Source organism: Archocentrus centrarchus, chromosome 16 (genome assembly GCF_007364275.1).
Source record: "Archocentrus centrarchus isolate MPI-CPG fArcCen1 chromosome 16, fArcCen1, whole genome shotgun sequence".
Taxonomy (NCBI): Eukaryota; Metazoa; Chordata; class Actinopteri; order Cichliformes; family Cichlidae; genus Archocentrus; species Archocentrus centrarchus.
This window is the reverse complement of record NC_044361.1, coordinates 37,360,317-37,383,927: the sequence shown is the minus strand read 5'-3', so window position 1 is coordinate 37,383,927 and position 23,611 is coordinate 37,360,317. Positions and strand designations below refer to the sequence as shown.

Sequence of the window (23,611 nt, the reverse complement as noted above, 5' to 3'; positions counted from 1 at the left end):
CAAGACCAGGTTTTCCCCAGAAATTTTGCCAATTATCTATGAAGCCCACGTCATTTTTTGGACACCACTCAGACAGCCAGCGATTCAAGGAGAACATGCGGCTAAACATGTCGCTCCTGGTCTGATTGGGGAGGGGCCCAGAGAAAACTACAGAGTCCGACATCATTTTTGCAAAGTTACACACCGAGTCAATATTAATTTTAGTGACCTCCGATTGGCGTAACCGGGTGTCATTACTGCCGACGTGAATAACGATCTTACCAAATCTACGATTAGCCTTAGCCAGCAGTTTCAAATTTCCATGAATGTCGCCTGCTCTGGCCCCTGGAAGACATTTGACTATGGTCGCCGGTGTCTCTAGCTTCACGTTTCTCAAAACAGAGTCGCCAATAACCAGAGTTTGTTCCTCGGCGGGTGTGTCGCCGAGTGGAGAAAAACGGTTAGAGACGTGAACAGGTTGGTGGTGTACCCGGGGCTTCTGCTTAGGACTACGCTTCCTCCTCACCGTCACCCAGCTGGCCTGTTTTCCCTGCTGCTCGGGATCTGTTGGGGGGGAGCTAACGGCGGCTAAGCTACCATGGTCCGCACCCGCTACAGGGGCCTGGCTAGATGTAGGATTTTCCAGGGTGCGGAGCCGAGTCTCCAGTTCAGAAAGCCTGGCCTCCAGAGCTACAAACAGACTACATTTATTACAAGTACCGTTACTGCTAAAGGAGGCCGAGGAGTAACTAAACATGTGACACCCAGAGCAGGAAAGTGCAGGAGAGACAGGAGAAGAAGCCATGCTGGTAGTGAGTCGGCTAAGGGCTAAGCTACTAGCTGAGCTAAGCTAGCGAATTTCTAAAAACAAATAAAGTGAGTAATATGAATACAGGTGATTCAGCAAAGAGTATGCTATTTAAAGTAGGTGAAGATTACACTAAAATATGTTATTATCCAGATAAATCGAGTTATACAGATATAACAGCTAACAGACAGCAAAACACTGTGCTCCGAAACAGGAACAGGAAGTGATACAATACCGCAGTGAGAGCCAACACCAAGTGACAGCATGTGTATTAGATCCCATTCCTACTAGACTGTTCAAAGAAGTCTTTCCAATTATTGATGCTTCAATCTTAAAAATGATCGATCTATCTTTATTAGGTGGCTATGTACCACAGACCTACATGGTGGCTGTAATTAACCCTCTACTTAAAAAGCTATCACTTGACCCAGCTGTCTTAGATAATTATAGGCCAATCTCCAACCTTCCTTTTCTCTTAAAGATTCTTGAAAGAGTAGTTGTAAAACAGCTAACTGATCATCTGCAGAGGAACGGTTTATTTGAAGAGTTTCAGTCAGGTTTCAAAATTCATCACAGTACAGAAACAGCATTAGTGAAGGTTACAAATGATCTTCTTACAGCCTCTGACAGTGGACTCATCTCTGTTCTTGTCCTGTTGGACCTCAGTGCAGCTTTTGATACTGTTGACCATAACATTTTATTACAGAGATTAGAGCATACTATAGGTATTAAAGGTACTGCACTGCAGTGGTTTGAACCATATTTATCTAATAGACTCCAATTTGTTCATGTAAATGGGGAGTCTTCTTCACACACTAAGGTTAATTATGGAGTTCCACAGGGTTCTGTGCTAGGACCAATTTTATTTACATTATACATGCTTCCCTTAGGCAGTATTATTAGAAAGCATTGCATCAATTTTCATTGTTATGCAGATGATACTCAGCTTTACCTATCAATGAAGCCAGATGACACAAATCAATTAGTTAAATTGTAATGCTCATATTAATCAAATATGTAGGACCGCTTTTTTTGCATTTGTGCAATATTTCTAAAATTAGAAACATACTTTCTCAGAGTGATCCTGAAAAGCTAATTCATGCATTTATTACTTCTAGGGTGGACTGTTGTAATTCATTATTATCAGACTGTCCTAAAAGCTCCCTGAAAAGCCTTCAGCTGATCCAAAATGCTGCAGCTAGAAATCTAGAATAGAATTTAAATAGAATTTAAAATCCTTCTACTCACATACAAGGTCTTGAATAATCAGACCCCATCTTATCTCAAAGACCTCATAGTCCCATATCACCCAAATAGAGCACTTTGCTCTCAGGCTGCTGGCTTACTTGTGGTTCCTAGGATACTTAAGAGTAGAATGGGAGGCAGAGCCTTCAGCTTTCAGGCCCCTCTTCTGTGGAACCAGCTTCCAGCTTGGATTCAGGAGACAGACACCCTCTCTATTTTTAGGATTAGGCTTAAAACTTTCCTTTATGATAAAGCTTATAGTTAGGGCTGGATCAGGTGACCCTGAACCAACCCTTAGTTATGCTGCTATAGGCCTAGGCTGCTGGGGGGTTCCCATAATGCACTGTTTCTTTTCATTCACCTTATTTACTTTGTTCATACTCCAGTCTGCATTTAATCATTAACTGTTATTAATCTCTGGCTCTCTTCCACAGCATGCCTTTTTTTTTTCTCTCCCCTCAGCCCAACCGGTCGCTGCAGATGACTGCCCCTCCCTGAGCCTGGTTCTGCTGGAGGTTTCTTCCTGTTAAAAGGGAGTTTTTCCTTTCCACTGTCGCCAAGTGCTGCTCATAGGGGGTCATTTTGACTGTTGGGTTTTCTCTGTATTATTGTAGGGTCTTTACCCACAATACAAAGCGCCTTGAGGTGACTGTTGTGATTAAATTAAAAAAATAATAAAATTGAATGGAATTGAAAATTGTGAAGCTGTTATGCATGATGCGTCGACAATGAAGCATTTTCTTGGACCATATTTTAAACATGCATTTTAAAACTGTAAGCTTTGATATTTTACCATGAGAGTGTATGGGAATTGTCCTTTTTGGATTCAGCTTCGTGTGATTATTAGAGGGCTGCAGCTTTTGTCACTTACACATTAACTTTTCAGCCCCAGAAGATGTTGGTTGGATTAAACTACATGAGATACTTCCTGTTAGTTAGCAAGCTTTATTACTGCTTCCATCACCTTAAACTTTCGACGCAAAGACTGACTGTGCCTAGTACCTGTGCTAAACTAGGCTAAAACTATCCTGACTTTAGAGCTGTATGCTTATTTTCAACAATAGTGCACATTTCCCAAAAGATGCTGTTGTCCTTTGAAAATAAGAAAATAACAAGTTCAAAGAAACGTAATGGAGTGATTTTATTTTATTTTATCTGATTTGTAATGTCTAATCTATATCAATATATTCTCTTATAATATGAGATAGTATAAGCCAGCTGGTGTATGCTGTCCTTATCAAACAGCTTTAACCCACAAAACCCTGTATTTTCCAAGATCTCTGAACATGCCATGTGGTATTTGGCACTTAAATGTTAAGCAACAGATCCTTTAATGCCCTGGAAACTAAGAGTCGTGTTCAACATGAGGTTAGTCCTGTTACAGCACATTCCCTAACACCTTTGCAAGGGTGAATTAGTTTTCCCTTCTCATGGCGCTGTCAGCAGTAGTACAAATGCTGGCTGGGAGCATCCCAAAAGCCTTGTATTTTTGGAGACATTTCAGCCCAGTCGTCTAGTTACAACAGGTTTGTGCTTGTCCAATAATCATCAGTTCACCTGTTGTCTAATATGTAATAGACATTCTGTCTATTACATATTAGGACAAAGAAAAGAATAATAAATAAATGCTGTTCAAAAATATTCAAAGAACACTCTGAAAACATCAGACCTCAATGGGGAAAAAATCATGCTAATATCTATACTGATATGAACTGGGTAATGTGTTAGGAAAGGATGCCACATTTATTGATGAAAATTAAAATTATCAACATACAGAGGGTGGAATTAAGGACACCCTGAAAATCAAAGTGAAAAAATTATGCAGCAGGCTAGTCCATTTTGCCAAATTTTCCACTGCAGCAACTCAAAATGGTACTCAGTCATTTGTATGGCCCCCATGTGCTCGTATGCATACCTTACAATGTTGGGAGATGCTCTGAATGCTGTCCTGGGGGATCTCCTCCCAGATCTGGACCAGGGCATCACTAAATTTAGGTCAGGAGAGAATGAGGGCCAGTCAGTGGTATCAGTTCCTTCATCCTCCAGGAGCTGCCTGCACACTCTCACCTCATGAGGCCGGGCATTGTTGTGCACCTGGAGGAACCCAGGACCCACTGCACCAGTGTGGGGTCTGACAATGGGTCCAAGGATTTCATCCTGATGATGGCAGTCAGGGTGCCGTTGCCCAGCCTGTTGTGGTCTGTGTGTCCCTCCATGGATATGCCTCCCCAGACCATCACTGACCCACCTCCAAACCGGTCATGCTGAACAATGTTAGAGGCAGCATAACATTCTCCATGGCTTCTCCAGACCCTTTCACATCTGTCACATGTGCTCAGGGTGAACCTGCTCTCATCTGTGAAATGCACAGTGTGCCAGTGGTGGACCTGCCAATTCTGGTATTCTATGGCAAATGCCAACTGGGCTCCATGGTGCCAGGCAGTCAGCACAGGGCACACTAGAGGACGCTGAGCCCTCGGGCCAGCCTCATGAAGTCTGTTTCTGATTGTTTGGTCACAGATGTTCACACCTGTGGCTGCTGGAGGTCATTTTGTAGGGCTCTGCTCATTCTGCTCCTCATTTTCTCATGATCTTTTCCCCATTGAGATCTGATGTGTTTCCAAAGTGTTCCCTTAAATCTTTTTGAGCAGCGTATATATATATATATATATATATATTTTTTTTTTTTACTGCCTTTGAGGCATAAACATTCAGGAACAAGAACAATGTTTTTGGCTTTAATGAAAGCTTTACTTAAAGTAAATAGCCTAAAAACACTGAGTGACTGATGTTATTAGCCTTCATCTGTACTGACTGCAAATTCCTTATGTTACAGAATTTTCAGTGACACTCAATTGTAATTCATAGGAGCCACTTTGAGGCACAACTAAGATTTGAAATCAGTAAAAATTTCTTTCAGCTCCAAGTAGAATGATCAGTGTTCATTTGCTTTTAGAAAATGAAAAATTATTTTGACCTGGGACTGGACAACTATTTTAGATTTAACAAGCAAATAGCTGAAATCAGCATTCATCAAATACTCAGCCAGGCACATGCAAAATGTAGCTAAAATGTGATGGTCATCTATTCAGGCTGAAATTAACACTGTGTGGATGTACCGCATATTCCTCCTCCACTATTACACAACAAGGCAGCATCACTGTGCCTCTCCAAACCTACGTTAATGTTCATCTCTTATACTGTAAAGCCATGTATTGCTAACAGTAGATGTACTTTCTGCACATCTAAATGTCAGATGGATTTGTGTGTGTGTGTGTGTGTGTGTGTGTGTGTCTTCATATGGGTATAATTTTACACAGTATTGGGATGATATGTAAATTGAACTGTACTTTTATGGTCTGCTCACTGAAAGTCTGTTTCTATAAGCACTTGAAATGCATCTCCGTGAATGTAAAATGTCAAGTGTGTTTTGGAATAGGCAACACTGCATGTGAAGTCAGCATGTAAGGCACACTGAAACATTTTCTAAAGAAGGAATGCTGTTAACAGAACCCTGCTGAGTTGTCTTGTAAACAGCCACAGTTATGTTTATCTTTTTCTCACCAGATTGCTTAGTGAATTCCAAAGTCTCAAGAGAAGAGTTAAATTAATTTGAAACCTATATACAAGCCTCATTCTTTGAATCGGTGCTAACATACATGTTTATTCTTGACCTCTGCAAACAACACAGCATGGTGAGGAACCTTCACAGTTTTCAACTCACAGTCTTCAGTGAGTTAAATCAATTCCCTACCCCTCTACACCACTTTTTAACATTAGCAACTCTACAAAGCATTTTACAGAGTATTTCTCATTCACCCATGGTACCATGGTACCCACTGGTGGTACCATGCAAGGCCTGGCCTAGCAAGTAGCTCTTGCTGTCCATCTATCCATCAATTTTCTGCTGCTTATCCAGATTTGGTTTGCAGAGGGCAGCATTCTAAGCACAGATACCCAGACCTCCCTCTCCCCAGCAACCTCTCCCAGCTCATCTGGGAGGCACTGATGCATTTCCAATTCAGCTGAAAGCTATAATCTGTCCAGTGTGTCCTCGATCTGCCCCGGCATCTCCTCCTGATAGGACACACCCAGAACACTTCATTTAGGAGGAGCCCAGAGGGCATCTTGGTCAATACTCAACTGCACCCTTTGGTGTAAAAATTATTAGCAGCTCTACTCTGAGCCCTTCCTGAATGAAGGGTGGCTGGGCTGTCTCTAAGAGGTAAGATGAGAAACAAAGTCAGAGGATGTATCTGAAGCTTGAAAAAAAGGCAACATGACTTTGAGGTTTTGATGACATTTCATCCCTCATCCAAGAGCTTCTTTAGTCCTAAAACCAAATGGTAGACAGTCCCAGGTACCTTTAAACCCTAGTGGGGGCTGTCTCCTTAAAGGTGTCCGTTGACTCACTATTGTTCATGCGGATTATCAAGCTGTGAAAAAGGCTTGGGTCATCTGCCTTACTTTCACATATTTCAAATACAACAAGGCTTTCTACAGACAAAAGCATGGATCTGCTATGGGTTCCCCAGTGTCCCCTATTATAGCCACATGGAGAAAGTGTAAAATAAAGCTCTTGGCTCCTTCAAAGGGATAGCACCTAGCCACTGGTACTGTACAGATATGTAGATGATACCTGGGTCAAAATCATAACCCATGAAGAAGAAGCCTTCACTGACCACATCAACTGAGTTGATACAAAAAATATAAGGTTCACCAGGGATAATAGGTTACCATCCCTGGACTTTACTGTGCTCACTGAGGAAGATGGAAGCCTCAACATTGAAGTTTACTGTAAGCCCACACACACAGGCCAGTACCTGCTGTTTGACTCCCACCATTCACTGGAACACAAGCTTGGGGTGATCAGGACCTTGCAACACAATGCAAAAAACATTCCCTCTAGAAAAATTCCCTAAGAAGAAAAAGAAAAGGACCACACATGTAAAGAAAGCTCTTAAAACATGTGGTTATCCCAACTGGGCTTTCATCAAATCAGAAAGATGCACAAGACAGGTCAAACACCAATGATAAAGAAAGAGAATGAAAAACAGAAAAACATCATCATCCCTTATGAGGCAGGTTTGTCATAGAAACTCAGGAGAATTTTCTCCAAGTATTACATCCTCGTATATTCAGCCCAAGCCACACCCTAAGAAAACTGGTTTATCCCAAGGGCCAAACTCCCAAACCCAAGGTAAACATCAGTGTGTGCTGTGCAGTGTAGTGAAGAGTACTCGGACCTCTACATTGGAGAAACTAAACAGCCCCACTTCACAAATTCATGGCACAACATAAAAGAATCACCTCAACAGGACAAGAATCAGCTCTACATCAGCATCTAAAGGATAAAAAAAACTCTTTCAAGGACGCCAATGTTCATATTTTGTACTGGGAAGACAGATGGTTTGAAATAGGAGTAAAAGGTGGTGGTGGTGGATTATGACACCAAATAACAAACCAGTCCTGAGCTTTCTTCCCAGGCACCTCAACCCTGCTCACACCTTACTTCTGGTGACTTCAATAGGTCACTTGATAGAGGAGGGCAAGGTCTCACTCCAAATGGTAATGACCCACAACTTTTTTCACACTTTGGCTCATGTGATAAGGATTTAAAGGTATCTGGGACTCACCACCATTTGGTTTAAACTGAAGAAGCCAAAGACCAGACAATCCAAAACAGACTTCATGAGGGGGGCCTTAGACTTTTTTTGTAGGGCTCTGGCAGTGCTCATTCTGTGACTCCTTCCACAAAGAAGCAGGTACTGGTCCTGTTGATGGATTGAGGACCTTCTACAGCCCTGTTCAGCTCTCCTAGAGTAACTGCCTCTCTCCTGTAATCCCCAACATGCTCTTGAGACTGTGCTGGGAGACAGAAAACAGTCAGAACAGATGAGGAGGGAAAAATGTCAATGGCCTTAAAAACCGTTCCTGTTTTGGAAGTTGTATCATTGTTCCTCTTCTAGTGTATCCGTTGTAAATTTCATTAAGATCAAAGCAGCTGAAACTGATTAACAACTCCCTTTGCTACTTAACCAACCAGATCAATATCCCAGAAGTTTAACTGGCTTGATGCTAAACTCTGATTTAAAAGTCTTCCTTTAATTTTTTAAGTGATATGTATATTTGAGCCTGTGTATATACTTTTTGACCCTGTGCGGATTCGAGAAAATCTAAACTAAATTAAAATTCTTACTTATTTAAAAGTCAGTAATAAATGATGATTGTATGTAAACTTCTGACCATATAAGTGGAAAACATAATGAAAATAGTGTATAAAATTTACATGTTAGTCTTTCTGATGATTTGGATACTCGATCCATTTCTAGTTCCCTTGTCTGTTTTTTGCTTTTATTGACAGATTAATTTTGCTACCTTAGCTGAGCTTTAAAACTTATTTTTTCTCAGTCTTGATTTTCTGCATGACCTTACACGTGACTGCTGATACTGTCATTTGCCACCATACTAGATGCTTTAATGTGCAGACCTAATAAGCAGCTTTTAATACTTGGCCTGGGTTTGAAAACATTCCTTTATGTACTTTAAACACAACAATCTTCTTGGTGAGGCTGAAATCAGAACACCTCTGAATCATCACTGCTGCGTTTATACAATTATACATTTCTGTCAAAGTATTAGTTTGTGGGATTTTGTAAAAAAGTAGTTTTCATGCTGTGATTACAACTTATTTTTACACAAAATATTCATGTGACAATTCATGGGATCAGATTTGGTGGTTTCCAGATGATCACTTTGGTCTATTGAATAATATTTGGTCATAAATTCTATATATATTTCATTGGGTCACTTGTTGGTGAAGGTGGGTTCGCATGAAGTTTTTCACAGTTTTTACAGAACTGTGTGATGGGCCTAAATAGTTTGCCTTTAAAACCTTGAGTAAAAGTAGCAGGATTACAAAGTAGTCATGATCAAATTTACCTCCACCGCTCCAGGCTCTATTCCACCTGCTTTCTACTCTCACTACAGAGCACAGTGTCATCTGCACTTAGTCTGTAGACTATGATGGGTCTCAAGCAAAAAGGGGCTCAGAACCAATCTCTGATGCAATCCCACCCCCACCTTTAACGACAGTTTGTTTCTGAGCATTGTATCATATACTTTCTCCAGATATTACAAAGTGATGTCTATCGTGAATGCATACACTCCTCGGGAAATGGTTCATAAGGATATAGAGCAAGGAACCAGAGATCTCTTTACACATGGTTCTATACCAAAATGTTCTCTAGCCTAACCTATTCCAGACAAAGGTAAGGTGAGCTTATTGTATATTTCCATTTCATTTACAATGACAGGCTTCCATATTAAAAATATAGGGAGAAAGAAAGAAAATCACAAAAAAGCTAAACATTGAAAGCAGCTTATAGGGTAATTTAAAAAACACAACCCTGAGTGATAGTCGTCTACACTGACTTTTGATGAAAGCAGCACCTCAGCAACATCATAGCCCTACACATACAGGTTCTGTGGTGAGTGCTGATTTTTATAAATGTTCTGCATTGTCATCTGTGCCAGTGTGAGGTCAGTGTAAGAAACGGCTTCAGTTGGTGGTTTAATCCTTATCAGAGCCCAGCCTAAGCTCTGTTCTATCCTGTAAAGCCCTGAAACTATAATTTCACTCAGAGAACAGCACCACGTGCTTCCTCCACACTCTTCCTCCTCCATTCCTCACACCTCCCCCTGCAGCCAGCTGCTCTCAGGCTCCTCAGTTCTCCTTCACTAGCCAGTCAGACCTCAAAGGAATATGAAATACCAAGCGGGCAGGAGAAACGCACAACAGAGGTGACTGATTGAAATTCACAGTGTGAGCGGTTCCAATCTTTTGCATGCTGTTTTTGGCCACTTAGTTCTCAAGCTTGTTGTCAGGGTAGACTGTGACTAGCAGATGTATCACTGTGCAGCAATACTGCAAAAGTTCCTCTCAGGGGTCCTTAGAAGTGGGCGAGCTCTGATTGTTTGGTAACAGTGTGTCAGTGGTGGGCTGGGCTTTTACTGACTCATGGATGATCCATCAGAGATCATCAGCACAGCTCAGACTGTATTTTTAGATGACGGTTGCAGGTTTTAAAGGAATCCCTTTATTGGCTTTTTACTGCAGCCCTGTAAATTAATACAGTTATCCATTAAAAAGTAGCCCCTGACGGGAGTTTCCTCCGGGCTGCTCAGCCAGTACAAAAAGGAGCACACAGAGAACCTGAGCACCATTTATAACTACTAGCAGACAACGTGCCTACACACTCACTGCACACAAACACACAGCAGACCACTGTGATGTACCAGACAGAGGAGCTCAGCAAGTACAACACACACACACACACACACACACCTATATGTGCACAGTGTAGTTGTTTGTAAAAATAAACAAGAAACACAGTGCAGTGCCCTCTCCGGGCAGTATTCCCTTCAAGGGAATAATATTGCATTTTGTATACATTACTTATGTACTTTAAGAAGTTTATTGTGCAGTAAAAATTAGATCAGGGCAACTTGACAGATGTTGACTGTGATTACACAAACATAACCATTATGTAGAAGCAGGTCATGGATAACAGGTACTGATTTGTAAATAACTGGACACGAATAACTTGAACTTGTGTTGCAGGATTTCTGCAGGTGAGTGTTTTGATATTCTGACAGGTTCTGCTGTGGATTTGTTACTTCTCTCTGATATTTTCATTTGTTTGCATTTTTTTCTCATTGGCACAAAGAGCCAGCATGCCACCATGTGCATAGATTAGTTGTGCATTAAAATGTTGAATTGTTGTTTGTAATATTGTATACTTTAATGATTACAACAGTATTTGCAGACTTTACCTGTTACCAGACAGGAACTGGGCCGTGCATGGACTCTAAATTATAATTATGATAATTATGGTAATGCCACCCACATTCTGCCTTGGTGGTAATTTTTGCCAGCATTTTGTCACTGAAATGCATAAATTCCATGTGGCTCAAACACGTGCACGTGCACACACAGACACACACACACACACACACACACACACACACACACACACACACACACACACACACGCACACACACAAACAAACAAACTACCGTTAAAGAAGAGATGAGGAGACCTCCAGCTCGTAGACAAGATGTAATGTACCTGGAAAGCAATCACAGCATCCACTGGTTTGCTTTGGAGCTGATTTGAATCCCAGAGAATGTCTTTATGTTGAAGGACAATTTTTTCCTGTGAGTCATGCATTTCCAAATATGTGAAGCAGAATGCAGTGACACTTGAAAACTGATTTGAACACATCACTAACGCACCGAGCATCATTTGCATATTGGTACAGTGTGAAAAGGCAATGACTGACGACACAAGGGTGTCTTTTTACTGGCATTATAGTGAGAGCTGTGTTGAGTGGGTTAAAGAGGGTTAATTTTACATGAAGAATACTATTTAGCTGATGAAACACTTATATAATGCTCTACTGCTCTTTGTTAAGTGTGAGAAAACAGCTCGGATCTGATGACATCATGATTCGACTTTATTGGAGTTTATAAATTTCTAACAGAGTAAGTTACAGAAAAATGCTTCTGAGTGACAATTAGAAAAATGAAAATTCCTGTACCATGAACTGTACCATGAAATCAATGAAGAATGTAAAGTAAAGGCTGCTTGATGAAATTGAGGTTTTTCAAAAGCAAAACTTTCTATATGCTTCAAATTGTGCATCTCCACTGCACACTAACACTGAATTTGTCCTTCCTTCAGATCCCTAATGCAGAGGACCAGCCATACAACTCGACTCTGCTGTGTCATTTTAGTGGCTAACATGACAGAGCATTAGCTGGCTGTGATTTCAAATTAATCCTTCATGTGTCTGTTGCTGCTTTGCAGCTAAATGATGACACATCAGGCTGAGGTTTAGCATTTCTTAATCTTTCTTTTCTCTCCCTCTATGTGTGTGTGTGTGTGTGTGTGTGTGTGTGTGTGTGTGTGTGTGTGTGTGTGTGTGTGTGTGTTGTCTGAGACTGGTGTGTGTAAGCATAACACATTGTAATCATGAAGCATATGTAGCCTACTGGAATGACTGATCATAGACCATGAAGTTTATTGTATGGATTTTATATTATGCTTCTGTTTGGAAAATTCAGTTTATATTATCCTAAATGAGCTCAGGCATATGCATCTACTATCTTGTTACATCATCAATATGAGACAGCTTTGCGAGTACTCAACTTCTAAAAAACCTATTTGGGGCAGGTTCATCTACTTTTTTCATGTAATTTTCACCTGAGCTTAAAGTCTTAAATCTTGATTAAATAAGTGTAAAACTCTATTATGACTTTGGTCAGGAGACAATATTGGCTGTAGTCCAGTTTAATTATTTCCTTACAGTTAAACTTTTATTTCAAGCAGTAAAATTACCTTCAGCCTCCTCTAACTTCCCAGGCTTCTTAACTCTCTTTAACCCTGCTCTGCACTGATATAATAGCTGATACTTTTCAAGTGTGTTCCCCCACTGTGACACAACAGACAGTGACATGCTTCTTCTAGCCCCAGTCCACTGGAATCTGCCGGTCCACCCACCCTCACACCAGCTTTACGTAGATCAATATTTGAGTAGCTGCAGCAGAGGTCTGTTTGTGTAGCTCCCTATCTCGGTGGGACAGCCCGTTATAGTGTCAAGTTTGGAGGATGGGAAATGAGGGTGTGTGTAAGCCCAGGATGACCTGACAGCTTAGATATTTAATAACTGTCTTAACCTGGCCTTCCAGCGGATGTGCAGCAGAGTTATGAATATGGCTGCACTTTCAACCTTGCACCCCAGCGGGGCTTGAAAGGAAAAACATGAAAGAACAGAGGATTTGGCTTTTACACTCCTCACCTCTATCAGGCTGCTGGTAATAGTCAGTCTCTCCACTGGTTAAATGTAATCTTAACAACACATACCTGAGAGCAAGGTTGCTCAAAGTCCTGGAAGCGTTAGTATTAGGGGTTTGCTATTTTTTTTTTTTTTTTAGATAAAGTGTTGTAATTTACTTTTTTGGGAAAACAGCTTTTCCTCAACTTCAAGAATGCCTGCCTTTAATACGTTCGGGTGTTTAGGCCTTTAAAGTCACCACTTTCAAATTTGGCAGTAGGAGCATCCATCCATCCATCCATCCATCCATCCATCCATCCATCCATCCATCCATCCATCAGGTTTGCTCTCAGGCTACTCCTACATGAGGCTGTACCTCATGTAGGAGTGGCATTTTTGTCCATTAAAAAACATAATCTGTGTGTAGTTGAGAGATGTAGCCACAGTGACATTACCCATTAAACTGTCAATTGGGGAATAACGTAGCCTCTACTTACAGAGAGAAAGAGCAAACATCACACTCTCAAATGAACTAAGCAGTAAGAAGCTTTCAGAGAACTTCAGGTTTTTGTTACTTTAGCATCATCTGTATTTGTGTTTCAGCCCCAGACATTTTTGCTTTATTAGCTCACAATGCAATTTAGCAGCCAGCAGTTTACCCAGACACAACTGACAGGAATTCAAGCAATACTAGTCAGTTCATTACATTTATGTGACTTCACACAATAAGCTACATATAACATTTTGCTGTGTATGCAACACTACTCACCATAACCCAAATAGGGAATCTCGTCAAGGTAGGGTTGTGATTAGGTTGCATTTTGATTACCTTTCCAATCAACTTTGTTATGTGCATATTGGCTTTGCAGTTTTTCTATTATAACATTTTAGTTTTACCTCGGCTGTTTCAAAGTAAAAGTCGAGCTATTGTCATAGCTATGACACATCATAGAATACCCAAGTTTGTAAGTTATAAAATCAATTATGCTCATACTGTATTTCGTTTTTCACAGCCATTTACATCACCCAGATTAAACAGTACTGTGGTCCTAGCTGCTCTAAATGGAACAGTTCTATAAATAATACACAGGATTTTTACTGTGGCCTTCAGTGGTAACTATGAACAGCAGTCAGAACAGTCAGTCCACACTGAGACTGTGTTGCATGATTTGACTTTCCTGTAATTTGACTACTGATCGATAGATTACACATAAATCCTATGTGATAAATGTAACAACAGAAAAAGTATCACTATAGATATTACAGATGAGCTGCATTTGTATTTAAAATTTAAAAGCCACCCTTATCAAACAGAAAAATTGACATGTAAACAGCCAACTACAGAATCGAGCAAACATCAGCCACCTCCTCTACATGTACGACATCAAGCATGATGCCATCAATGTGTGTGTGTGTGTGTGTGTATGAGAGTTTTACATGACATTTCATAAAGTTGTGTTTAACTTTTAAACCCTGACAATTTAAATGGCTACTTTGGAGATTGTTTTTTCTTTTTCCAAGGTGAAAGGGTGTCTTCCGTATGCTGATTGTGAAGCCTCTTCAGACACATTTATGATACTACCAATATAAATAAAGCTGACTTGCCTTTGTCCATTTTTGACTTTCACATGGAATATTTAAATATCTTTTTGTTTTCCAACCATTCTATTTCCAGACATTCCACTCAGCAGCAAACCAACAAAGTCATCACCAGCACAAGCCAACTCATCAAACAGCTCTCTGATATAATCAGTGGCTCTTCACGGGTATTTTATGCTCCCTTTCCTCCTCATTGAATGTTATTTGAAAGAATAAACAGTAGATTAAACAACGTTCGAGTTAATTGAATATAATTTTGTTTTGCTGCACAGCAAGACCGTCTGCGCCTGACCAGACTAAAGACTGAACTCTCGGAGTCTGTGCAGCGCTATGGGGATTTGCAGAGGGTATTTACATGTAACATGCACTCATCTGACATTCAAATTTGATGCTATGATCATTTAATTTTTAAGAAAAATACAAAGAAGTGTTCCACAGACAGAAAATCACAAATGTGCTACTTGTTGCAAGAGTCCTTGACCCTGTCTCTTCATATGCTCCTGTTTCAGAAAATTGCTGAACGCTCAAGAGCCCTGCTCCCTCCAGCTCAGAAAGACAAGAAGGTGAGCTAATATGGAGGGCGAAAATCCTCTTTTTGTTTCACTGTCATTCATAAAAACGCAGGATGATGAGATGGCCTTTCTCTGCTCAATTGCATTCTCACAAGGGCTCCTTTGAAGCTCTGTCCGGTCTCTTCAACTGTTACATTACACTGGACGCCATTCATCACATCCCACTCTTGTGTGCTGCAGAACTTTCTTTCATCTGATTCTAATTTGGTCACTGGTGACAGTTTATTTTTAACCATGTGGCCCAGTGAGAGCCAAGAGATGGAAGTTTGTGTTGAAGAAATTAAAGTCACTCCTAATAGCATGTATGTGAATTATATTATGTGTTAAACATAATATAATTTTACACTGCAATTCTCAGCTGAAACTTCATTTTTGTTACAAACCTAGTTGTCACATGAGCATTTATTAATCAAATTGTTTTGGGGTTTGGAGGTTGCTTCAGACTTTCCTTCTGCTTTTATTGGCATCAAATTATGTACTGTGTTGTCTTTCTGTCCTTCTTTTGACTATTTGTTTGTTTCATTTAACCCATTCCTGACATGTAACTACACCCACAACTAACTTTCACAACTGTGGCTTAGCTCACTGCTTGCTAACTGACCTGAGGGGCATAGAAGGAAGTTCAACACACTCAGACTTGATTTGCATGGAGATAACGGGCATCATAGCAACAGTTAAGCCAGGCTTTCTGCTTCAGGCTGCGTGCACACTTGCATAAAAAGGGGTGTTTCACGTGTCATGTAACTCTTCTTCACAAAAAGATCCCTGTTCCATAGACGTTATCTGATGATGATAAAATAGTAATAAGAATCTATAAAGAACATTAAAAATTACACTAAAATGCAACACTTGCAAATAAAGAAAAACGTTTAATGCTTCAGAAAATCGTTACTCATGGGATTTAGTGCACAGAGCAGCAAAATCAATGTTTTAATTCCAGTTAAATATTTTAGTGTTGAGTGCGCTCTCAGTGCTGCTCTTTATTTTTAAGGTGACATTAAATTACATTTAAACATCAATGGTTACCATCCCGTAGCCTAATAAAGGACACATGGAAATCACTATTGATTTAATAGGTATTCTTAGTGCATGTTCTGTGTTATAGTAGCTGCAATTCTAACAGTGTAAAATAGTATCTCGTATACTGTCCTGCTGCCAAATAATTGGCTAACTGGGCAAACGGGAAATGAGCTGACATGCATGCAGCTGTCAATGAACCAAATATCACATTTATAGCCAAGGAGGAAGTGGGGGAAAAAGCAGCTCTGTTTCTCATATTTGAAGGTCTCAAACACGCTTCTCTGCTGAAAGGAACATCACTCACAGCTTAAACTGGTCAGACAGTGTTCTGTAAAGAACCATCGCCCCTACAGAGAACCTCTAAAAAGACATCTTTTTTTTTAAACAGAGACACAAATCACATATGTTAATGTTTTGTCTCCCTGAAGGTAGAGCAGGAAGCTCACTAATCTGTGGGTATATTGTGGAAGAACAAACAGCTTATGTAACCAGCAACAATATTTTGAGTTCTCTGCTATACATGAGGGAGAAGAAGTTAGTAGACAGGAAGTGATGAGAGGTGCCCTGACGTCTGGAATGTCATCCATATGCATGTAGAAAAGCACTTTTCAAACTAATGCAAATGTTATTGACGGTTTCCCACACACACATTTTCAAATGAACATCATAGTCGACCGGAATTAACAGCAGGAAGCTGTGTGAACTTTTCTAGCAGTGTGTGAACTTGTGCAGTAATGTGTCAGAATGATTGTCTCAGGAGTCCTTTTCCATCTGTGTGATGCACTAATATATATTCTGGAGTGTTATGTATGTATGTGGAGGAGTGAACACCCAGAGTGTGCTGAGGAGCGGTGACTCACAACACGGCAAGGAGACAGAGTGCTGTGACTAAGCCTGAGTTGGTCTGTGTGCTCTGACCCACACTGGTCCCTCTACCATGAATTAGCTGTGCACTCAACCACACAAAGGTGAAACGCATTAGCAATGCAAAAAGTCAACCAGCCTCTCTCTACATCTCTTCCCTTTGCTTATGCTTTTGCTTGTGCATGAAACAAAAATGTGTGCATGTACTGTGCAGTGTGTAGCCTCAATCTCAGTCACAATACTTTCCTCTAACACACTATTAATGTACTGATAACTGTCTACACCAATCTGTATGCTCCATCCATCTATCCATCTATCCATCCATCCATCCATCCATCCATAGCGACAGAAAGAGTGATACAAATCCACATGAGTGGCCTCACTATTCCAATATTTTTGGAGGGAAGTTTATTTAGTTTTAGGGGAGATTTTTCTGACAGAAATGCACATTGTACTTTTTCATTACACTCCATTATAAACTTTGTGTATTTGTAAAAGTATTAAAATCTTTTAGACTTGTGATATCAAACACTGCTTACACAGTTTTTGAGACGTACACAAAAAGATTTGCAAAACTAATGTGAAAAAACTCCACACAAACTAAATTAAAACTAAAGAAAAAACTCTGTACTGATGCACATGCAGCTGCTTAGAGCATGGAGACTAGGCAGCTTAGTAGGCTGTCAGTTTGCTAAAAGAAAATAGCTTAAAGTAGGTATATTTATATTTAGCTAAATATAATACATTTTTACATAAAAAGTAACAAACGAAATAGTAAGAAGGAAATAAATCATTTAACTAAATGTTTTTTTTTTAACATAACCTACTAATACATTGCATTTTCTATAAGCTTTTCCTATATTAGCTTTATTCACTAGGATGCAGTTAAGTACACTTTTTAAACGCCTAAACTACTCAGTCTGAAATTCACTTTTACTTGTTTCTGATGCATAAATCACTATTTAAAAATATCTGCACTGGTCTGGGACTATAAATTAATTGAGATGAGAGAAGAAAGTTGGCAGTAACCAGTAGTTGCTGTGATGTGGAGCTGCTGCCATTTGTCAAAAACGTGAGTACAGGTGCTGCTCATAACATTAGAATATCATGAAAAAGTTGATTTATTTCAGTAATTCCATTCAAAAAGTGAAACTTATATATTATATTCATTCATTACACACAGACTGATATATTTCAAATGTTTATTTTAATTTTTATGATTATAAATGACAACTAATGAAAACCCCAAATTCAGTATCTCAGAAAATTAGAATATTGTGAAAAGGTTCAACCTTTAAATGGTCTCTCAGTCTATTTCTGTAGGCTACACAATCATGAGGAAGACTGCTGACTTGACAGTTGTCCAAAAGATGACCTTGAGGGCAAGACACAAAAGGTCCCTGCTAAAGAGGCTGGCTGTTCACAGAGCTCTGTGTCCAAGCACATTAATAGAGAGGCGAAGGGAAGGAAAAGATGTGGTAGAAAAAAGTGTACAAGCAATAGAGATAACTGCACCCTGGAGAGGATTGTGAAACAAACCCATTCAAAATTCACAAAGAGTGGACTGCAGCTGGAGTCAGTGCTTCAAGAACCACCACACACAGATGTATGCAGACATGGTTTCAGCTGTCACAGTCCTCGTGTCGAGCCACTCTTGAACCAGAGACGGCGTCAGAGGCGTCTCGCCTGGGCTAAAGACAAAAAGGACTGGACTGCTGCTGAGTGCTCCAAAGTTATGTTCTCTGATCAAAGTCAATTTTGCATTTCCTTTGGAAATCAAGGTCCCAGAGTCTGGAGGAAGAGAGGAGAGGCACAGAATCCACGTTGGCTGAGGTCCAGTGTAAAGTTTCCACAGTCAGTGATGGTTTGGGGTGCCATGTCATCTGCTGGTGTTGGTCCACTGTGTTTTCTGAGGTCCAAGGTCAACGCAGCCGTCTACCAGCACTTAATGCTTCCTGCTGCTGACCAACTTTATGGAGATACAGATTTCATTTTCCAACAGGACTTGGCACCTGCACACAGTGCCAAAGCTTCCAGTACCTGGTTTATGGACCATGGTATCCCTGTTCTTATTTGGCCAGCAAACTCGCCTGACTTTAACCCCATAGAAAATCTATGGGCTATTGTGAAGAGGAAGATGCAATCGGCCAGTCATAACAATTCAGAAGCGCTGAAGGCCACTATCAGAGCAACGTGGGCTCTCATAACACCTGAGCAGTGCCACAGACTGATCAACTCCATGCCGCGCTGCATTGCTGCAGTAATCCAGGCAAAAGGACCCCAACTAAGTACTGAGTGCTGTACATGCTCATACTTTTCATGCTCACACCTTTCAGTTGGACAACATTTCTAAATATCTTTTTATTTGTATTGGTCTTAAGTAATATTCTAATTTTCTGAGATACTGAATTTGAGGTTTTCATTAGTTGTCAGTTATAATCATCAAAATTAAAACAAATAAACATTTGAGCAGCTGTGTATAATGAATGAATATAATATACAAGTTCCACTTTTTGAATGGAATTACTGAAATAAATCAACTTTTTCATGATATTCTAATTTTATGAGCAGCACCTGTACTCCTGTCTCCAGGCAGCAGACAGAGAGCTGACATCTCACTGTCTGAATTTTTGCTATTATTGCCATACCTTTTAAATCTATTCAAATGTATTGTCTCTGCGTATGTGTGCTCCTACAGATTTCTCAGACTCCATGCAGTGAGCAGATAGATGAGGGTCCACTGTTTGGAGCAGGTTCAGAAGGAGGAGCTCAGGCTTTCCTGTCTGAGATCAGCGAGGAGGACGTGGAGGTGCTCCGTCAGAGAGAGGAGGCTTTACTTCAGATTGAAGTAAGTACAACGACATATGATCAGCTCAGCTGAATTCATCAGACACAGAGATCACATAGCTGTCCAACTCAAATGCTTATAAGAAAAAGTCCAGTCAGTTTGTAGTCACTAAATAACTCCACAGAAGCTGCTTGAGATTTGAGGCCTTGCTTTCTTGTCTACAATTGCACCGCACTCCATCTAAAACACCCAGCCTGAACAGTTTCCACAGTCAGTACAGGTTGTGCTTGATTCAAACTGTAGTCATCACAGATGTGGCTCCCGGGTACAGGTACAGACACTACTGCAGCCATACGCTTTCTGCAACATTTTTCAGTTGTTTGTTGCTTGTGAAAGAAAATAAAAACACACCTATGAAATGTAGAAGAGGTTATTTGTTCTTAAAGCAGAGCTCATTTAGTGTGTTTAAATTACCTGTTGTAACATGACCTTACTCATTCTGGAGTCAGTAGAAAATAGTGTGGTCAATAGATTGTGTACATATCTGGTAACAAATTAAACCAACAATCAAAAGGTCCCACTATCAAGCACAGAGTGCAATGTGTCTATGATTGTCTGATAGATATTATCTTAATACTCTGTGCTATAAAACTTAACTATTGTCCAAAAACGAGCCTCAGTGAGTCACATGCACTCATTACAACCAGCACACACTGCTGTGTATTTGGATTTTTTCCCATATATTCTGCTGCTACAAATAATCCTTTACAAACCCATCCTCCTCCTGATACACAACATTTGTTGAAAACTACAACCTCCACCTGGTTTTGATGACTGAGCCTTTTATTTAAAAAAAAAAAAAAAAAAAAAAGGAGGAAAGTATTATATTTTTGATTCATCTTTAAAAAAAAGTATTTTAGTTGAAAATATATTATTACTTTGTACCTTAAGAGGCAGCAGTGAGTCCAGCCCCAATCCATTATGTGGTTCCTTCTCAGTAATGCTCATTTCATTATCCATGGTCATTATTATCCAGCAAATAGTAGATACCTAAATAAATGATGAAATCTAAACAGGTATCCGATCAATCTTTAACACCGATCCAATTCCAAACTCTCAACTGAAGACAAAACCTGAGTTGGAGAGACCCACACACAAGCAGCATGGTGATGTCCACGGTTTCTTGACTTCAAAGGATTTTCATCCAAGTAAACATAATCCATGTAATTGTTTGTCTATATACTTTTGAGCCTCTGAAAATGGCTGCAATTCCCAAATAGTTCATGCAAAATTATCTTGTTGACTTAAAGCTGAAAATCATGATTGTGTGGTGCAAATGACAAAAAGCATCATTGTCCAAAAATGTTTGGATCTAACTGTAAGTGTGATGGAGCGGCTGTGTGGCAGGCAGGAACAGGACCCCAGTGCAGAACTCAGAGGACAGGACTGAACTTTAATGCAGCTTTATTGCTGGATCACACAGAGTAAATATACTTAAAAACACACTGGGCTGGACAAGAGCCAGAGATACACTAACAAGGAAACAACAGGGGAACACACAGCATGAGGGAAGCTGCAGACGACAACAAACAACAAAGGAAGGCTCAGAGAGTATATACACACACAAGGCAATCAGGGAGATAAGCCACACCAGGAAGCACAGCTGAAACAAATCACTGAAGACGAGACAAAACAAGTAAACTGAACACAAAAGACAAGAGACCATCAAAATAAAGGCAGGAACGGCACTAAACAAGAACCGAAAACCTATAAATATAAAGAAACAAACCAGGAACTACAATAAAGAATCATTTCAAAACCCCGGGTCCTAGACCCATGGATTATGAGCCTGTTTACTGACACTTCAGGTTACAAAGCCACTTGCACTGTGAGAAATGACAACTAATTTCTGTGTGCTGAAGTCATACACAGTAAAAATAAAAAAATGCTGTCCATTTATTTTTAAAAAAAGCTACATACTGAAGAAAACAGTCTCCAAAAAAAGAAAGAAAAACAAATTAGGCATTTTTTTTCTTCAAATACTGCCTCCCAGGAGGCTAACACATGCCAAGCTAGTAACTAGAAACTCAAACAGGCTCCATCTTCGTCTCCCACCTCCAAAAGCTTATTAGTATTTTGTCACAGTACCCCAAATGCTGCTGCAGGATAGTGAATGCTGCCCAATTACTAAGGTGCTTATAGACTTGTTTGTTGCTTTACCTAGGTAAAATATGTATGGAATTATGATGTTTCTCGATGCAAAAAAAAGAAGAAATCAGCAGCTCTGTTGACAATACAATTACCAATAATTGGTGCTGCCAACGCCCACCTCTGTCATGTGTCTGCTTTGTGTGACTGCTTATCCTGACTGCCAGTGTTAGACACCCTGCATATGTTGAACTCACTTCACAGTTCAGCCTCAGGATGACTGAAGTTCAAAAGATATAGGGACTCAAAACGTGCTGTACCACAGCATTACAGGGCAAATATCAGCCTTGTTAGCTGCTCCACATACCACTGTGTTTAACAGCTGCTGCTGTACCTTGAATGGGATCTGAATATATTTCAGACTAATATTGAACCATGTTTGAATGTAAAAAGCTTCACTATTTGGGAGGTTGACCACTGTAACCTCTGTCCACCAGGTCATTGGGGATTCATTTAGCATGAGACTAAAGCAAAACCCCACCCTAAGCCATACACAGATTGGATTAGGGTGGGGTATTTCTTTAGTTGATGGTAAATATTTCAGGAACTAGATTATACATTTCAAATGAAGTCTCATACATTTTGGCAATATCATTTTGTTTTTACAATAACAGTGTTTTTATTTGGTTATTCAAAAACAAGCAAAAGCTCTATAAAAAGAGGTGGATGTTAACCAACCCTAATCCTAATCCTAAATCTGGTGGGTGGTGTTTAACAGAAACCATAGCAGAAACCTCTCCTCTCCTCTCCTCTCCTTTGACTCATATGCATCACATACATAAACTTCCCACACTAGAGAAATTGTTGCAGAGAAATACAATGCAGAAAGCACTCACTGCAAAATATAACTGGGAAAACTCCAGAATCTAGAACATAAATTACATGTAAAATAAGTGTTTTTTTACTGTGTGATTACAGGTGGGATGAGGGGCCTGGATATGGTTATCTACAGTAAATGTCAAGTGAGACTGAAGCTTTTTTCTTTAAGAACTAACTGACAGCCCTTTTTTTCATTACATATCAACGACTGGATTTTTCTTTTAAACACTTTGATTTTGGGGGTGCATTTGCTGCCTTTCCCGTGGACAGTTGTGATGTGTGTGTGTTTCGACAAGACTCCTGATGTTGGAGGTTTATTGAACATGCCTGTCTGGTTGTGCACAATCTGCTGATGAAACTTTTGAAGACATATTGTAAAACTTCATGAGCCATCTCAGAAGCATATGGTTGAATGAAAGCAGATAGAAGCCCGACACATGCCGCAGCAGTCAGCTTTTAAATTGACAAGCTTTTCTGTGACAGTCCAGCATCAGAAGGCAGCTTGCCGTCCAGCAGTTTGAAGAATAATGATAATGTTTTAGGAGCACTTTGCAGCGTAATGAAGATGTATCTCTGTGCCCAGTTGGAGCTGTTTGGACTTCATCAATGTTTCAAATCAGCTAATCCCACTGCAGGGGCTGAAGTCTGAATAGGAGGGGGAAAAAAAGGAAGAGCATCAATCTCTCTCTGCAGAGTGACACACATTGAAAGAGCTGCAGCACAAATGACAGCTTCATTTCAGCACTGCAGCAGAGATGGGGCAGGCAGATGATTGGTGTTCAGACAGGGTCGTCTGGCCCTCGCTTTAGTTATAGCAGCATGGATGAATGTCATCGTCAGCACTTAGACAGGTGCTGAGGGGCTTGACGC

At 40.1% G+C, this 23,611-nt stretch overlaps 1 protein-coding gene across 3 annotated transcripts in view; it reads left to right on the top strand.

Annotated features, from left to right (window-relative positions):
- Positions 1 to 23,611, top strand: part of tsnare1 (T-SNARE Domain Containing 1) — a 302,770-nt gene that overhangs the window by 130,527 nt on the left and 148,632 nt on the right. For all 3 annotated transcript variants that reach the window (XM_030750077.1, XM_030750074.1, XM_030750075.1), the window contains exons 5-8: positions 14,547 to 14,637; positions 14,743 to 14,817; positions 14,980 to 15,033; positions 19,625 to 19,774. In XM_030750077.1, coding sequence (XP_030605937.1) covers positions 14,547 to 14,637; positions 14,743 to 14,817; positions 14,980 to 15,033; positions 19,625 to 19,774 — 370 coding nt within the window. The remainder of the gene's footprint in view (positions 1 to 14,546; positions 14,638 to 14,742; positions 14,818 to 14,979; positions 15,034 to 19,624; positions 19,775 to 23,611) is intronic.